We start from the raw sequence: 12,880 nt of genomic DNA on the forward strand, positions 1-12,880 counted from the left end.
TAGTTTATAAAGCAAGACCATTCACTCATTGAAAATCTTCTGGTTGGAGGGAGTAGGTCTATAAAAATTGAGGTATTTTTGAAATGATATGCTAAACTTCCATAAGCATATTTACTCAAGTAACAGAATTTGAAACTCAAATTGTTAAAAAAAAAAAAAAGCTTAAGCATTGAAGATTTCTTTTTTAGAACAAGAGTGATACTATATTGTAGAAAAAATATCACAACACAAGCAGTAATTCTCTAATTATTTTAGGATAATCCTTCTTTCCCAGGAGAAGAAAAAATATCCACAGTCAGCACTTTTACATTTCACAGTGCAGCAGAGGCCCTCATGAAGGCAGTTAATTGTCATTTATGTGCGAAAGGTTCTATGAGATCCCTAGGTAGTTTGTACGTAAAAGGAGTAAACAAGGGGCTGGGGATATAGCGGAATGGTAGATTCCCTTGTTTCTTATGCTTAAAGCCCCAGCTTTTCCATAACTCATTGTTGTATAATGATACTTTCTACTTTCAAGCAAGAGAATATGCTGGAGGCCTCATCACATCATATTATTGGCTCAGGTTTTAGAACATTTTTCTAGTAAGTACAAAGCCCTGAGTTCAGTGCCCAGTACTGCCAAAAATTGCTGAGTGCCAAATGCTGATGGCTCATGCCTTAGATCTCATGGCTGAGATCTAAGGATTGTGGCTCAAAGCCCGCCCAGGCAGGAAAGTCTATGAGACTCTTTTCTCCAATAAACTACTGAGAAAAAGCCAGAATTGGTGCTGCGGTTCAAGTGGTAGAGTGCTAGTCCTGAGCAAAAGAAGCTCAGGGGTGGTACCCAGGCCCAGTCAAGCCCCCAGAATAACATTTTAAAAAATTGCTAGGTGCTGACAGCTCATGCCTGTAATCCTAGCTACTCAAGAGGATCTCAGCACAAAGCTAGCTCGGGCAGCAAAATTTATGAGACTCTTATTTCCAGTTAACAACCAAAAAGGCCGGGTGAGTTGGCTCATGCCTGTAATCCTAGCTACTCAGGAGGCTAATATCTGAGGATCTTGGTTCAAAGCCAGCCCCAGCACAAAAGAACCTGAGACTCTTATCTCCAATTAACCTCTAGAAAATGAGAAGTGAGGCTTGGCTCAAGGGTAGGGTGGTAGCCTTGAGCAAAAAGTGTCCAAAGACAGTGCTCAGGCCCTGAGTTCAAGCCCTGGGACTGTCAAAAAAAAAAAAGACAAATAAGGCATCAGTGTCTCATACTTAATCGTAGCTACTTCAGATACTTAGATCTGGGGGTCACAGTTCAGAGTCTGCCCAGGGAGGAAAGTCCATGAGACTCATCTCCAGTTTTAAAAAGAGCCAGAAGTAGAGCTAAGGCTCTAGTAGTAGAACGACCTTAGCTCAGAAGCTCAGGGACAACAGCCAAGCCCTAGGTTCAAGCACATGCTCAGGCGTGCGAGTGCACACATACACACACACACACACATACACATAAGTACATGCACCCACAATAATATATGTAAATAAATAACAATGATAATATTTAGAATATATACGGATACCTGTATTTCTTGTAAGTCACTGCTGGGGAACGTGAAACAGTACAGCCTCTTGAGGGCTCAGATTTTAGATGTGCGTATAATCAGTTTATATTTTACATTTGATCAGTCCATAACATAGCTAAAAGATGACTGTTTACAACAGTATTGATGTGTATCCATACATCCATGGATTCACATCTGTACCAGTTTACCTGTCTATCTTGACTGTCTTTTTTCAGTACAGGGGTTAAACAGTCAGATTGTTGAATATTTTATATATTAATCTCTTAATTTTGTTCAGGTATGTTTAGTAATACTGTGGTCACCAGACAGAGTGTTATTGTGACAGCACAGGGAAGAGAATAGAGAAGCTTTAGTAACATTAATTATATAACAAAGATCCCAGGTAGATCATTCTTACATATTACAGACTAGCCATTTTGAAATTACTTATTATAAAAGGGTATGCACAATTCAGAGAGTGCAGTCTTCTTTGAGTAGTTACTGTAAATTAACATGTGCTATTGTTTGACTTCTAGAATTCAGATATTCCTATACTCTTCAGTCTGCAACGTGTTCTGCTCATCCTCGGCCTTTTCTTCACTGGCCTCTTGCCTTTTGTGCCCATCCGAGAACAGTTTTTTGAAATTCCAATGCCCTCTATCCTATTAAAGTAAGTAGTTACTCAGTTTATCACTAGTTATCAATTGCAGAAGGATAAAGATGAAGACTTGTTAATATCAATGTTGCTAAGATTTGTCTGTTTTGTGCTGATAATTTGAACCCAGGACCTTTTACTAAGCATACAGGGCTAGTTCTTTAAATGTTAAAAGGGAAAGAAGTGGCTTAGTTGTAAAGTGCTTGCCTAGCATGCATGAATCTCTGATTCTTGATTCTCTTGATTCTTCACTACCATAAAAACAAAAAAAGCCCAAAGTGACCCTGTGCTCAAGTGGTAGAGCGCTAGCCTTGAGCACAGAGAGGCTCAGGGGCAGTGCCCAGGCCCTGAGTTCAAACCCCAGAACGGGCAAAAAAAAAAAAAACAAAGAAAAAATAAGTGTCAGGTTTTATGGCCCACACTTGTAATCGCAGCATCCAAGAAACTGAGATAGGGGATAATGAGTTCAAAGTCAGCCTGGCCTATACAGCAAGACCCTGTTTCAAAAAGAAAACTATGCATAACTAATATAAGCTAATTTTTTGTGGAAAATTAATATTATATTAATTTATAATATTAATATTATAAAGCCAATATTAAAAACATGAATTAAACTTGACACTCATGGCTCACACCTGTAATCCTAGCTGTTCAGGAGGCTGACATGTAAGGATCACAGTTTGAAGCCAGTCTGTGCAGAAAAGTCCTTGACACTCCATCTCCAATTAACTAGCAAAAATGCTGGAGGAAGCTGGACACTGGTAGCTCGTGTCTATAATCATAGGTGTCCAGGAGGCTGAGATTTGAGTGTCATGGTTTGAAGGCAACCCGGCAGGAAAGTTGTGAGACTTTTATGTCCAGATAACAAGCCAAAAACCAGAAGTGGAACTATGACTCAAGTGGTAGAGTGCAAGCCTTGCGCAAAAAAGGTAAGGGAGGGGCCGGGAGTTTGGCCTAGTGGTTAAAGTGCTTGCCTAGCATGCACGAAGACCTGGGTTCGATTCCTCGGTGCCACATACATAGAAAAAAGCCAGAAGTGGTGCTGAGGCTCAAGTGGTAGAGCTCTAACCTTGAGAAAGTCCAAGGGCAGTGCTCAGGCCCTGAGCTCAAGCCCAGGACTGGCAAAAAAAAAAAAAAAAAAAAAAAAAAAGCTAAGGGACTGCATTAAGGACACACACACACACACACACACACACACACACACACACACACGGTAGAATAGAGATGTAACTGAAGAGGTAGTGTGCTAGCTGTGAATAATAAAACAAAAAAGCTTTCAGGTGCTCCTGGCTCATACCTGTAAACCTCACTACTTAGGAGGCTGAGATCTGAGGATTGTGGTTCAAAGCCAGCCCAAGCAGGAAAGTCCGTGAGACTCTTATCTCCAGTTAACCACCAGAAAACCAGGAGTAGCACTGTGGCTCAAAGTGGTAGAGTGCTAGCCTTGAGCATAAGAGCTGAAGGATAGTGCCCAGGCCCTAAGTTCAGGCCCCACAAACAACAACAACTAAAAAGCTGAGTGAGTACACAAAGTCCTGAGAAAAAGCCTTAGTATTAGTACCAGTGATTTTACTCCAGAGTACAGGTTGGTTTGTTGAATCTGTCACATATTATGTCAGACAAAACAGAAGAAAGGTATTTTTCCAAAAGAAAATATAGTTGAGGGCTGAAGATGTGACTCAAATGGTAGTAATCAAGAGATCCTGAGTTCAAACCCTACCTCACCAAAAGAAAAAAAGGAGAGAAGAGTGGCAGGGTGGAGGGAAAGATTAAACTTACAGAGTGTAGGAAGCTAGTCTCAGGAACATTAATATTTTACCCTTGAATGATGTTAGCAAAGAGCCTCAGGTAAGTAGAAATAACTAAATTTATGTGATTTTTGTCCCTTTGCAAGTAGTTTTAAAGAACATCCAGTAATCAGCTACTCTTTTCATTTTGAACTTGCCTTATCACATTGATATAGTTCCTCTGTTTCTAATTTGTAATTCAAACTTTGATTTTACTTTAGGCTAAAAGAACTGCACACCATGTCCAGAAGTCAAAAGTTTATCATCTGGCTTTCTGATGTGTAAGCATTTTAATTTCTTGAAATACAAGTTTTTGCTGTAGCTATTTTAAGTGTTACACTTTCCTTTAGTGCAAGATTTCTGCATGTGATTTCTGTGAAGGACTTGTTGGGCATCTATGTAAGCAAATATATATAAATCATTTAAAATGAGCATAATTATTCTAGTCATAAAACCTTACAGGAATTTTGAAAGATAACCTTACCCAGCTTCATGAGAAAACTGAGCACCTATTCACCCACATAAATGGTTTACTTGGGATTTTGTAGCTATTTAGTATCAAAATTGGAAAAATTAACCATTCCCTTCTACTTATTTGCTGTTTCCACTAGCCCAAGGTAAAATCATAATGAGAAGAAATGTGTATGGCAGTTCAGCATATGTAAAAGTGTATGTTTCCTACTAGCACATTTCTTGTGTGTGTGTGTGTGTGTGTGTGTGTGTGTGTGTGTGTGTGTGTGTGTGTGTGTCGTTCCAATACTGAGGCTTGAACTCAGAGCCCAGGCTCTCTTTCCTAGCTTTTTCCACTCAAGGCTGAAATTCTGCCTCTTGAGCCACAGTTCGACTTCTGGCTTTTTGGTAGTTAACTGGAGATAACAGTCTCCAAACTTTCTTGCCTAGGCTGGCTTTGAATTGCAGTTCTTAGCTCTCAGCCTCTGGAGTGGCTAAGATTATAGGTGTGAGCCACCAGCACCAAGCTATGATGTGTTTTGAATTGGTAGTGAAAGCATATGATTTCTAGTTTTACTTAATGTTCTAGTAGACATAAATGAATACCAATAATGCATATAACTTTGCAACACAACTTATTCTCATTTCGCTCAAGTGATTTGTAGTCAAAAGCCTTTACAAGTTAGTTATTTGAAACTGAAAAATATACCGATGCCCATGGACTATGGAGGTCGATGGGACTGGAGCTCCTAAGATAGATAGCAAAGGATGAATCCGTTTTGCAGCAGCTATGATGTTCTAGAACGTGATCTGGGTTGGCTGCCTTACTGAATGTGGAAAGTTAGTAGCTCATACTTTCTGGCTACTTCTCACATAAAGGGAAAGTGAGGAGCCTTTTCTTCATCGAATTGCTTTAGAAGAATGAGTCTCCTGAGGCTCTTGGGCAATATGAGAAGAGGTTTTGGTTGTCCAGTAGCCAGCAATTAAAAGTAGGTTCTGAAGATAGGATAGAAACTCACACCTGTAATCCCTTGGGAAAGTGGAGATAGGAAGATTGACCTTTGAGGCCAGTCTAGGCAAAAGTGTTAGGAAGACTTTGTCTCAACAAACGACTGAGCATAGTGATACATGCCTATAATTTCAGCCAGATAAAAGATCTTAGGTCAGTCAGGCTGGGCAGAAAAGCATGAGACCCTGTTTGAAGAACAACGGAAGCAAAACTGGTAGGGGACCAGTTAGGAGAGTGCTTGCCTGACAAACATGAGATAAAGCCCAAGTACTACCAAAAAGAAAAAAATTACAAAATTGTCCACATTATATGTGGTCTTTGCTTATGTTACTGAAGTATTGGGAATGGATGCAGCTAGGAATCACTAAACTCTAATGTGGTTGGAGACTAATCCTAATCCTTTGTTAGGACTAATAAATACTTGAATCTGTTCTGCTTTTTTCTAGTTTATTAATGAGAAAAAGTTTATTTGACCATCTCACTGCGAGAGGCATTCAAGTAAGTTTCTGGATGAGTTGTGGAAACAGGATAGCGTATGCATTAATACAAGTGAAAGTGTGGAAGCTGCTGGACACTGGTGGCTCACCTCTGTAATCCTAGCTAAGAAAAAAAGAAAGTGCAGAAGCTTTTAATTGATGCTCCGTCTTACAGGTAGCAGAGCGTCACTACCATCTCTGTACTTCCTCTTACTACTGGGTCCAGCGCTGTAGGCAGAGGGGTGAGACAATGCCTACATATCTTATGAACAAAATGGAATTTTCCAAAGGGTTGGATTAAAAAAATACAAAAGAGCTTAATGATTTCTTCTTCCTCCTCCTCCTGCTCCTCTTCCTTTTCTCCTCCTCCTCCTCCTCCTCCTCCTCCTCCTCCTCCTCCTCCTCCTTCTCCTCTTTTTGCATGTCATGGGGCCTGGGTACTGTCACTGAGCTCTTCAGGTCAAGGCTATCGCCCTACCCCTTAAGCCACAGCCCCATTTCCAGTTTTCTAGTGATTAATCAGATAAGAATCTCAAGGTCTTTAGTGCCTGGTCTGGCTTTGAACCACGATCTTCAGATCTCAGCCTCCTGAGTAGTTAGGATTACAGGTGTGAGCCACCGCATCCGGATGAGCTTAATGATTTCTTAAAATGGCAACTTTGATTGTTAGTTCTAGGTATGATGAGATTATAGTGGATAACTGCTATAAAATTTTTGTTTAACATATCTTTTCATATTTCTTATGACCCCAATTTTCAGGTGTATGTTTGGGTATTAAATGACGAACAAGAATACAAACGAGCTTTTGATTTGGGAGCAACTGGAGTGATGACAGACTATCCAACAAAACTTAAGGATTTTTTAAATAATTTTTCGGCCTAGGAAGAGCAAAAGTATTCAAAGGATCCATGAAAAGACCTAAGAAAAATATGTCACCATCACTTCTTAAAGATACTTCCAGAATGGTAAAAGGTTTAATCAGTTAAGTTTTTAATTACCTCATTTTTAAGTCTGAAGGAGAACGTAGAAATTGTATGTAGTCTATTTATTTTGAACAGTATCGCATAAGTTACATTTGCAAATGGATTAGAAAGATAACAGTTATGAGCTATTAGTAGAAGATTATTGATGAAGATGTCTCTATCTGATGGCAGTATTCTACTATGATAAGTAATTCTGAAATCAAAGACTTGGATAAATTTGGCATTAGTCCTCACTGGATTAAGATCAGCTAGTTTAGTAAAAGAAAATTACTGAAGGCCAGTACTGCTGTTTTGCATTTCTTTAAAATTTCTAGGTACTTCTTTGTTAAAGAGGAAAATATGACAAAAGGAGATCTTGAAAAATCAATGCTGTAGTAATAGGACAAGTTAGTGCATTGTTAATAGAAGGCAAGCAAAGACGAAGTGAGACCAGAGGTGGGGATGGTGATCTGTATCTATATTCCAGCCTTCAGAAGTTTGCCACAGGAAGATCATGAGTATGAGGCCAGTTTGAAACTGTCTCAAAAAGAAAGAACAGAAAAATAACTGAAAACTTGTTACATAATCAAAAATAAAATCTGCAGACTGAATTAGATTTCCCATTCAGTATTGCTAGTGGGGATATTCTATTTGGAGTCTTTTTCAGGTGTGAAACAATGTAACTGTGTCTATTTTTTATGCATTAAAAATAAACCTTTGAACTATAAAGTAAGATAAAAATCTTAAGTAGTCATGTTTCTGTCTCTTCACTAAAGAAATGTAAGATTTTCATTTTTTTGGCCTTGACTGAGCCTATATCTAGATTTTAATAATGTTTCAAATCCTAATAATCACATTAAACTGCTAAAAGTGTGTGTCATTGTTTCTAGCACTTAGGGTGTAAGCCACCTGTTTCTGAACTTTGAGAGCATATCCATCTGAATATTAAGTAGAAACAGAATTTCCCAGAACATTACACATCATTTTCTCAGCTTTTCTGGTGTGGCTTCATGTAAATTTGTTTCCAGTCTTTTTGATTGGTATTCATGGTCTCAAATGGAGAGATAAATATAATCTGGAATGATAAATGTCTTTTGCCTAGATTATGTCTCTCATTTGGAATTAACCAGCTGTATAGCTCTGTTGTTTAAAGTGAAATAAAAGTTTTCCAAGAACCAGGTAAGGGTCCTTGATTCTTTTTCCCGTTGAAATTTGAAATATGTCTTAAAGGTTATTTTTGTGAGGCTGGGAGTGGGGCTTACTAATGGAGTGCTTGCAGTCCTCAGCATCACATAAGCAAAAAGAGCCGGAAGTGGCACTGTGGCTCAAGTGGTAGAGTGCTAGCCTTGAGCAAAAGAAGCTCAGGGACATTGCGCAGGCCCTGGGGTGCAAGCCCAGGACTGGCAAAAAAAAAAAAAAAAGTTGTATAAATTAATTAATTTGAGTAATTATGCCTACGATTTGTTACCAGGATAACAAAAAGCAAAAGAAAATACAGGAATCTTTTTATAGGAAAAAGTTATTTCTTAGTAAGAGCAAAAATTTGGACATCAGTAGCCCATGCCTGGACTCATTTTGAGGCCAGGTGCAAGTGGCTCACACCTGTAATCCTACCTTTTCTGGAGGCTGAGATCTCAGGATTGCTGTTCAAAGCCAGCATGGGCAGGAAAGTCCTTGAGCCTCTTTATCTCCAAAAATTCAGGAGTGGAACTATGACTCAAGTGGTAGAGTGCCAGCTTTGAATGACAAAAACTTAAGGACCCAGGCTCTGAGTTCAAGCCCCAATACTGGTACCCAAAACAAGCAAAATAATAAAATAAAATTAGTGGTTATGTGTCAATGGCCCAAGCCTATAATTCTAGCTCTTCAAGAGGCTGAGATTTGAGGATTGCAATTTGAAGCCATCAAGGGAAGATAAATCTGAGACTCCTGGATTAACCAGCAAAAAGCCAGAATGTTCAGATGTTGTTCAAGTGATAGAATACCTGCCTTGAGCAGAACAAATGCAAAGCAAAAGGGCAAGGCCAAGGCTAGGAGTTTGGCCTAGTAGTAGAGTTCTTGCCTAGCATGCATGAAGACCCAGGTTCGATTTCTCAGTACCACATACATACAAAAAGCTGGAAGTGGTGCTGTGGCTCAAGTGGTAGAGCTCTCGCCTTGAGAAAGCCCAAGGACAGTGCTCAGGCCCTGAATTCATGCCCCAGGATTGGCAAAAAAAAAAAAGAAAAAAAGGGGGGAGGGCAAGGCTCTGAGTCCACACACACACACATCATCATCATTTTGTCAGCCTGGTGCTAGTGGCTCACACCTGTAATTCTAGCTACTCAGGAGGCTGGGTTCTGAGGATCATGGTTCTAGCCAAGGCAGGAAAGACCAAGAGACTCTTTTGGGCATGTGGCTTCACATTGGAGTGCTTGCCTAGCCTGCACCAAGCCCTGGATCCAATTCCTTGGTATCACATACCCAGAAAAAGCCAGATGTGGTGCTGTGGCTCAAGTGGTAGAGCCTTAGCCATGAGAAAGCTCAAGGCAGTGCCCAGGCCCTGAGTTCAAGCCCTAGGACTAGAAGGGACAAAAAGAAAAGATCATTACCAGTCGTTCCCAAAATGGGATACTGAGATCCAGGATGGAGGTGTTAAGTTTAAAAGGAAGCCTCTGTAACTGGGTAATTTCTCTCTGTGGTTGATGGACCTGATAGCAAACTGCAAAGGGGGGTAGAGGGACTGAATAGTACCCAACAAGGCTCAACTCAGCCACTTATTCAAAAGAATTAGGACATTTGAAAGAGTAGCAATATCAGGTGAGTTGTGTCCTAAATAGGAAGGCTGATAAATGTGTGCAAACAAGGAGGCTGTGGACAGAAATTGAAGATACGGCAAAAGAGAACACAGGCGAAGACTCAGTGGGTTGTAATAGATATTTGGAAGATCTATTACCACACCCCTGTAAGCTATGGGGACCTATTCCTGTTCTGAGTGCTTATACTCCTGTAGAGAGAAAGGGGGGCGGGAGGGGGGAGAGGAAGAGGTTTTTGTTTGTTGTCAGTCTTGGGACTTGGATTCTGGGCACCGTCCTTGAGCTCTTGGCTACCGCCCTACACCTTAAACCCCACAGTGCCATTTCCAGTTTTCTAGTGGTTAACTGGAGATAAAGTGTCTCATAGTCTTTAGTACCTGGGCTGGCTTTGAACCTCGATCCTCAGCCTCCTGTGTAGCTAGGATTATAGGTGTGAGCCATGGTGCCTGACTTATTATTTATTTTATGGTTTGGGGTTGTTGTTCGGAAATTCAGTCGGTGAGAAGCCACATCTTGAGAGACTAAATCAGGAGTCTTTATTGGAGAGCTGGCAACTGCAGGTCTCAAAAGACCTACAGCCCAGTACAAAGCTTTTAAAAACAAAAAAAAAACACATGCTTGGGGTGAGAACAAGCCTTAAGTGTCCAAGGACGGTGCCATTCCCTGAGTTTAAGCCCCAGGATAGAATAGATAAGTTAAATAGAGCTGGAAAAGCTGTAGGTATGTAGAGTGCTTGTGTGGAGCATATGAGGACCTAGATTCATCCTTAGCACCACAGAGATGAGAGAGAGAGAGAGAGAGAGAGAGAGAGAGAGAGAGAGGGAGGGAGGGAGGGAGGGAGGGAGGGAGGGAGGGAGGGAGGGAGGGAGGGAGGGGGAGGGAGGAAGGGAGAAGAGAGAGAACACACATTTTGAGAGAACTCTTAATTCTTCTTTGTGGACTATGGGAAGGAAGATTCGGCCATTACTAGTCCTTGGGTGTTTTATTTCTTCCCCATGCCTTGTTACTGATCTTGCCCTGAACAACAATTCAATTGTTATACTTTTTTAGCATGTATTTATATCCTCCTTGTTCTTTGACCAAGAAACTGGGAAGCGAGCCCAAATGCAGATTTTATAAGTTGTTGTTTTTTTAAATCTCCTTTCTTTTCATTAATTCACTCAGTTACGTATTCATTCAAAAATATTTGAATGATTCATGTGCCAGGCCCTGGGCAAGGTGTGAGACGTAGGGTAGTTGCTGGACACAGCTCCTAGCTTGTGCAAATGATGGTTTATGACCCATATTGCTCCAGCTGTTCCAACAAGGAAACACACATGGGAAACTTTTATAGGACTCTGTGCAGTCTTCGTGGGAATTCTATCAATGAGAAAGAGAAGCCATTTTTTTTTTTCGCCAGTCCTGGGGCTTGAACTCAGGGTCTGAGCACTGTCCTTGAGCTTTCTTATGCCTGGCGCTCTACCACTTGAGACAAAGCACCACTTCCAGCTTTTTCTATGTATGTGGTACTGAGGAATCAAACCCAGGGCTTCATGTATACTAGGCAAGCACTCTACCACTAAGTTACACTGCTTGCCCCTTGACACTTTTCTTATACTTATTTTGCTCAAGGCTAGCACTCTACCATTTGAGCCACAGCTCCACTTAGACTTTTTGGTGGTTAACTGGGGATAAGAGTTTTACAGGCTTTCCTGCCTTGGGGTGACTTCATTTAAACCTCATCCTCAGATTTTAGCTTCCTTAATAGGCTACGATGACAAGAGTGAGTTGTTTTGGGAAAGGACAGATTTGAAAGACCAAAGACAGACAAAAATACTGACCTCAACAACTTCAATGAAAGTTGAGAGGGACACCATGGTGACAAAAGGAGAGTCGGGAGACACAAGGCATAATGGGGCAGGGGTGGAGAGATTTAGTGTCCTAGGTGGAGGCAGGATCAAATGTAGCTGTAAGGTTAGCCTGAAAGGAAAGGAACACAGCCATATACCACCATATAGTTCAGGCAGAAAAGAGTTTATTGGTGGGGGCGGGGAAAGAGGAGAGAAAACTGTGGGCCCACACAAGATGGAGGTGTGCAGAGACAGAAGGGAAAGAGAAAAAGAGGAAGAGAGGGGGACAGTTAGACTTCGGCAGATGAGGAAGTGACCTCAAAGCCTGGGAGCTTTTGCTGACCAACAGTCAGGTAATTAAGTCAGGTGAGTACTAGTTCCCATCAGGTGAAGGGAAGGGGTGGGGGGAGAGGCTGTTCCCGCAGACCTAATAAGTAGCAAGAGAGTTGCAGGGAGTTTTGGACATGCCTGGAAAGTTTGTGGTGATGGCCTGAAATGGCCTGGCTCTGAGAACCTATTAGGGAGACTAAGCGTTCAGCCAAGTGTGGCCTGCTTTGAGGAACTCAGTTGCCTGGCAGCTGAGGGGGCTTTTGCATTTAGATTAGGATTCCAGGCTGGAGTTGGGGCTGGAGAATTTTAGGAAGGTCCCCAGGGAGGGGGGGAGGGGAATCCGTGGGCCAAGCCTTGGGAACAACATTGAGTCGTTCCCATAGAGCACCTGGCTTTTATTTCCCTCTTCTCTTTTTTCTTTATTTTGCCACAGATGCAAGAAAATTTCAGAAGGACCCACAGAGAGCCTATGATTAATTAGCCATTACTATTTTTATTTATTTATTTTGTGAGCTTGAACTCTGGGCTGGGTGGCCCTGAGCTCTTCAGCTCAAGTCCACAAGGCTACTTCCCGTTTTCTAGTGGTTAATTAGACATGAGTCTCACAGACTTTAGTGCCCAGGTTGGTCTTGAACCTCGATCCTCAGATCTTAGCCTCCTGAGTAGCTACGATTACAGGAGTGAGTCACCGCGCCCAGCTTCCCTTAAACATTTCTATGTTTATAATGTACCAGGTTCTAGGGCTACAGTAGTGAAAACTACAGGCAAGGTCCTTGTTCTGAAATTCCCACTGAAGGTTTCAGCTCAACTGTGTGAACCACGGCTGAATATTACTGTATTTTCCCTTAGCTGTGCACAGTCTCAATATTCACTCCTGAACATTATTGTAACTGGCTCTAAGTACTCTTCCTCCCTTGTTTTGGTCCTTCTTTCCTTTCTCCATTCTCTCTCTTTCCCTTCTCCCCTTCCCCTCTGCCCCATTTGCCTCTGTCTCTTTTTCTCTGAAATATAGGACTTAAACTATAAGAATCCAGCTTAAAGAAAGCCATGTTGGCAGTGCC

At 41.3% G+C, this 12,880-nt stretch overlaps 1 protein-coding gene across 1 annotated transcript in view; it reads left to right on the top strand.

The window, feature by feature from the left end:
* Window positions 1–8,037, top strand: part of Gdpd1 (glycerophosphodiester phosphodiesterase domain containing 1) — a 32,424-nt gene extending 24,387 nt beyond the window's left edge. Inside the window, exons 7-10 of the mRNA XM_090351132.1 lie at window positions 2,063–2,196; window positions 4,190–4,249; window positions 5,874–5,925; window positions 6,663–8,037. Of these exons, the coding sequence (XP_090207258.1) occupies window positions 2,063–2,196; window positions 4,190–4,249; window positions 5,874–5,925; window positions 6,663–6,785 (369 nt within the window). The 3' untranslated portion in view covers window positions 6,786–8,037. The remainder of the gene's footprint in view (window positions 1–2,062; window positions 2,197–4,189; window positions 4,250–5,873; window positions 5,926–6,662) is intronic.
* Window positions 8,038–12,880: the final 4,843 nt, after the last annotated feature.

The sequence above is a fragment of the Megascapheus bottae genome, chromosome 17 (assembly GCF_031878675.1).
Source record: "Megascapheus bottae isolate mThoBot1 chromosome 17, mThoBot2.hap1, whole genome shotgun sequence".
In the NCBI taxonomy this organism is placed as follows: Eukaryota; Metazoa; Chordata; class Mammalia; order Rodentia; family Geomyidae; genus Megascapheus; species Megascapheus bottae.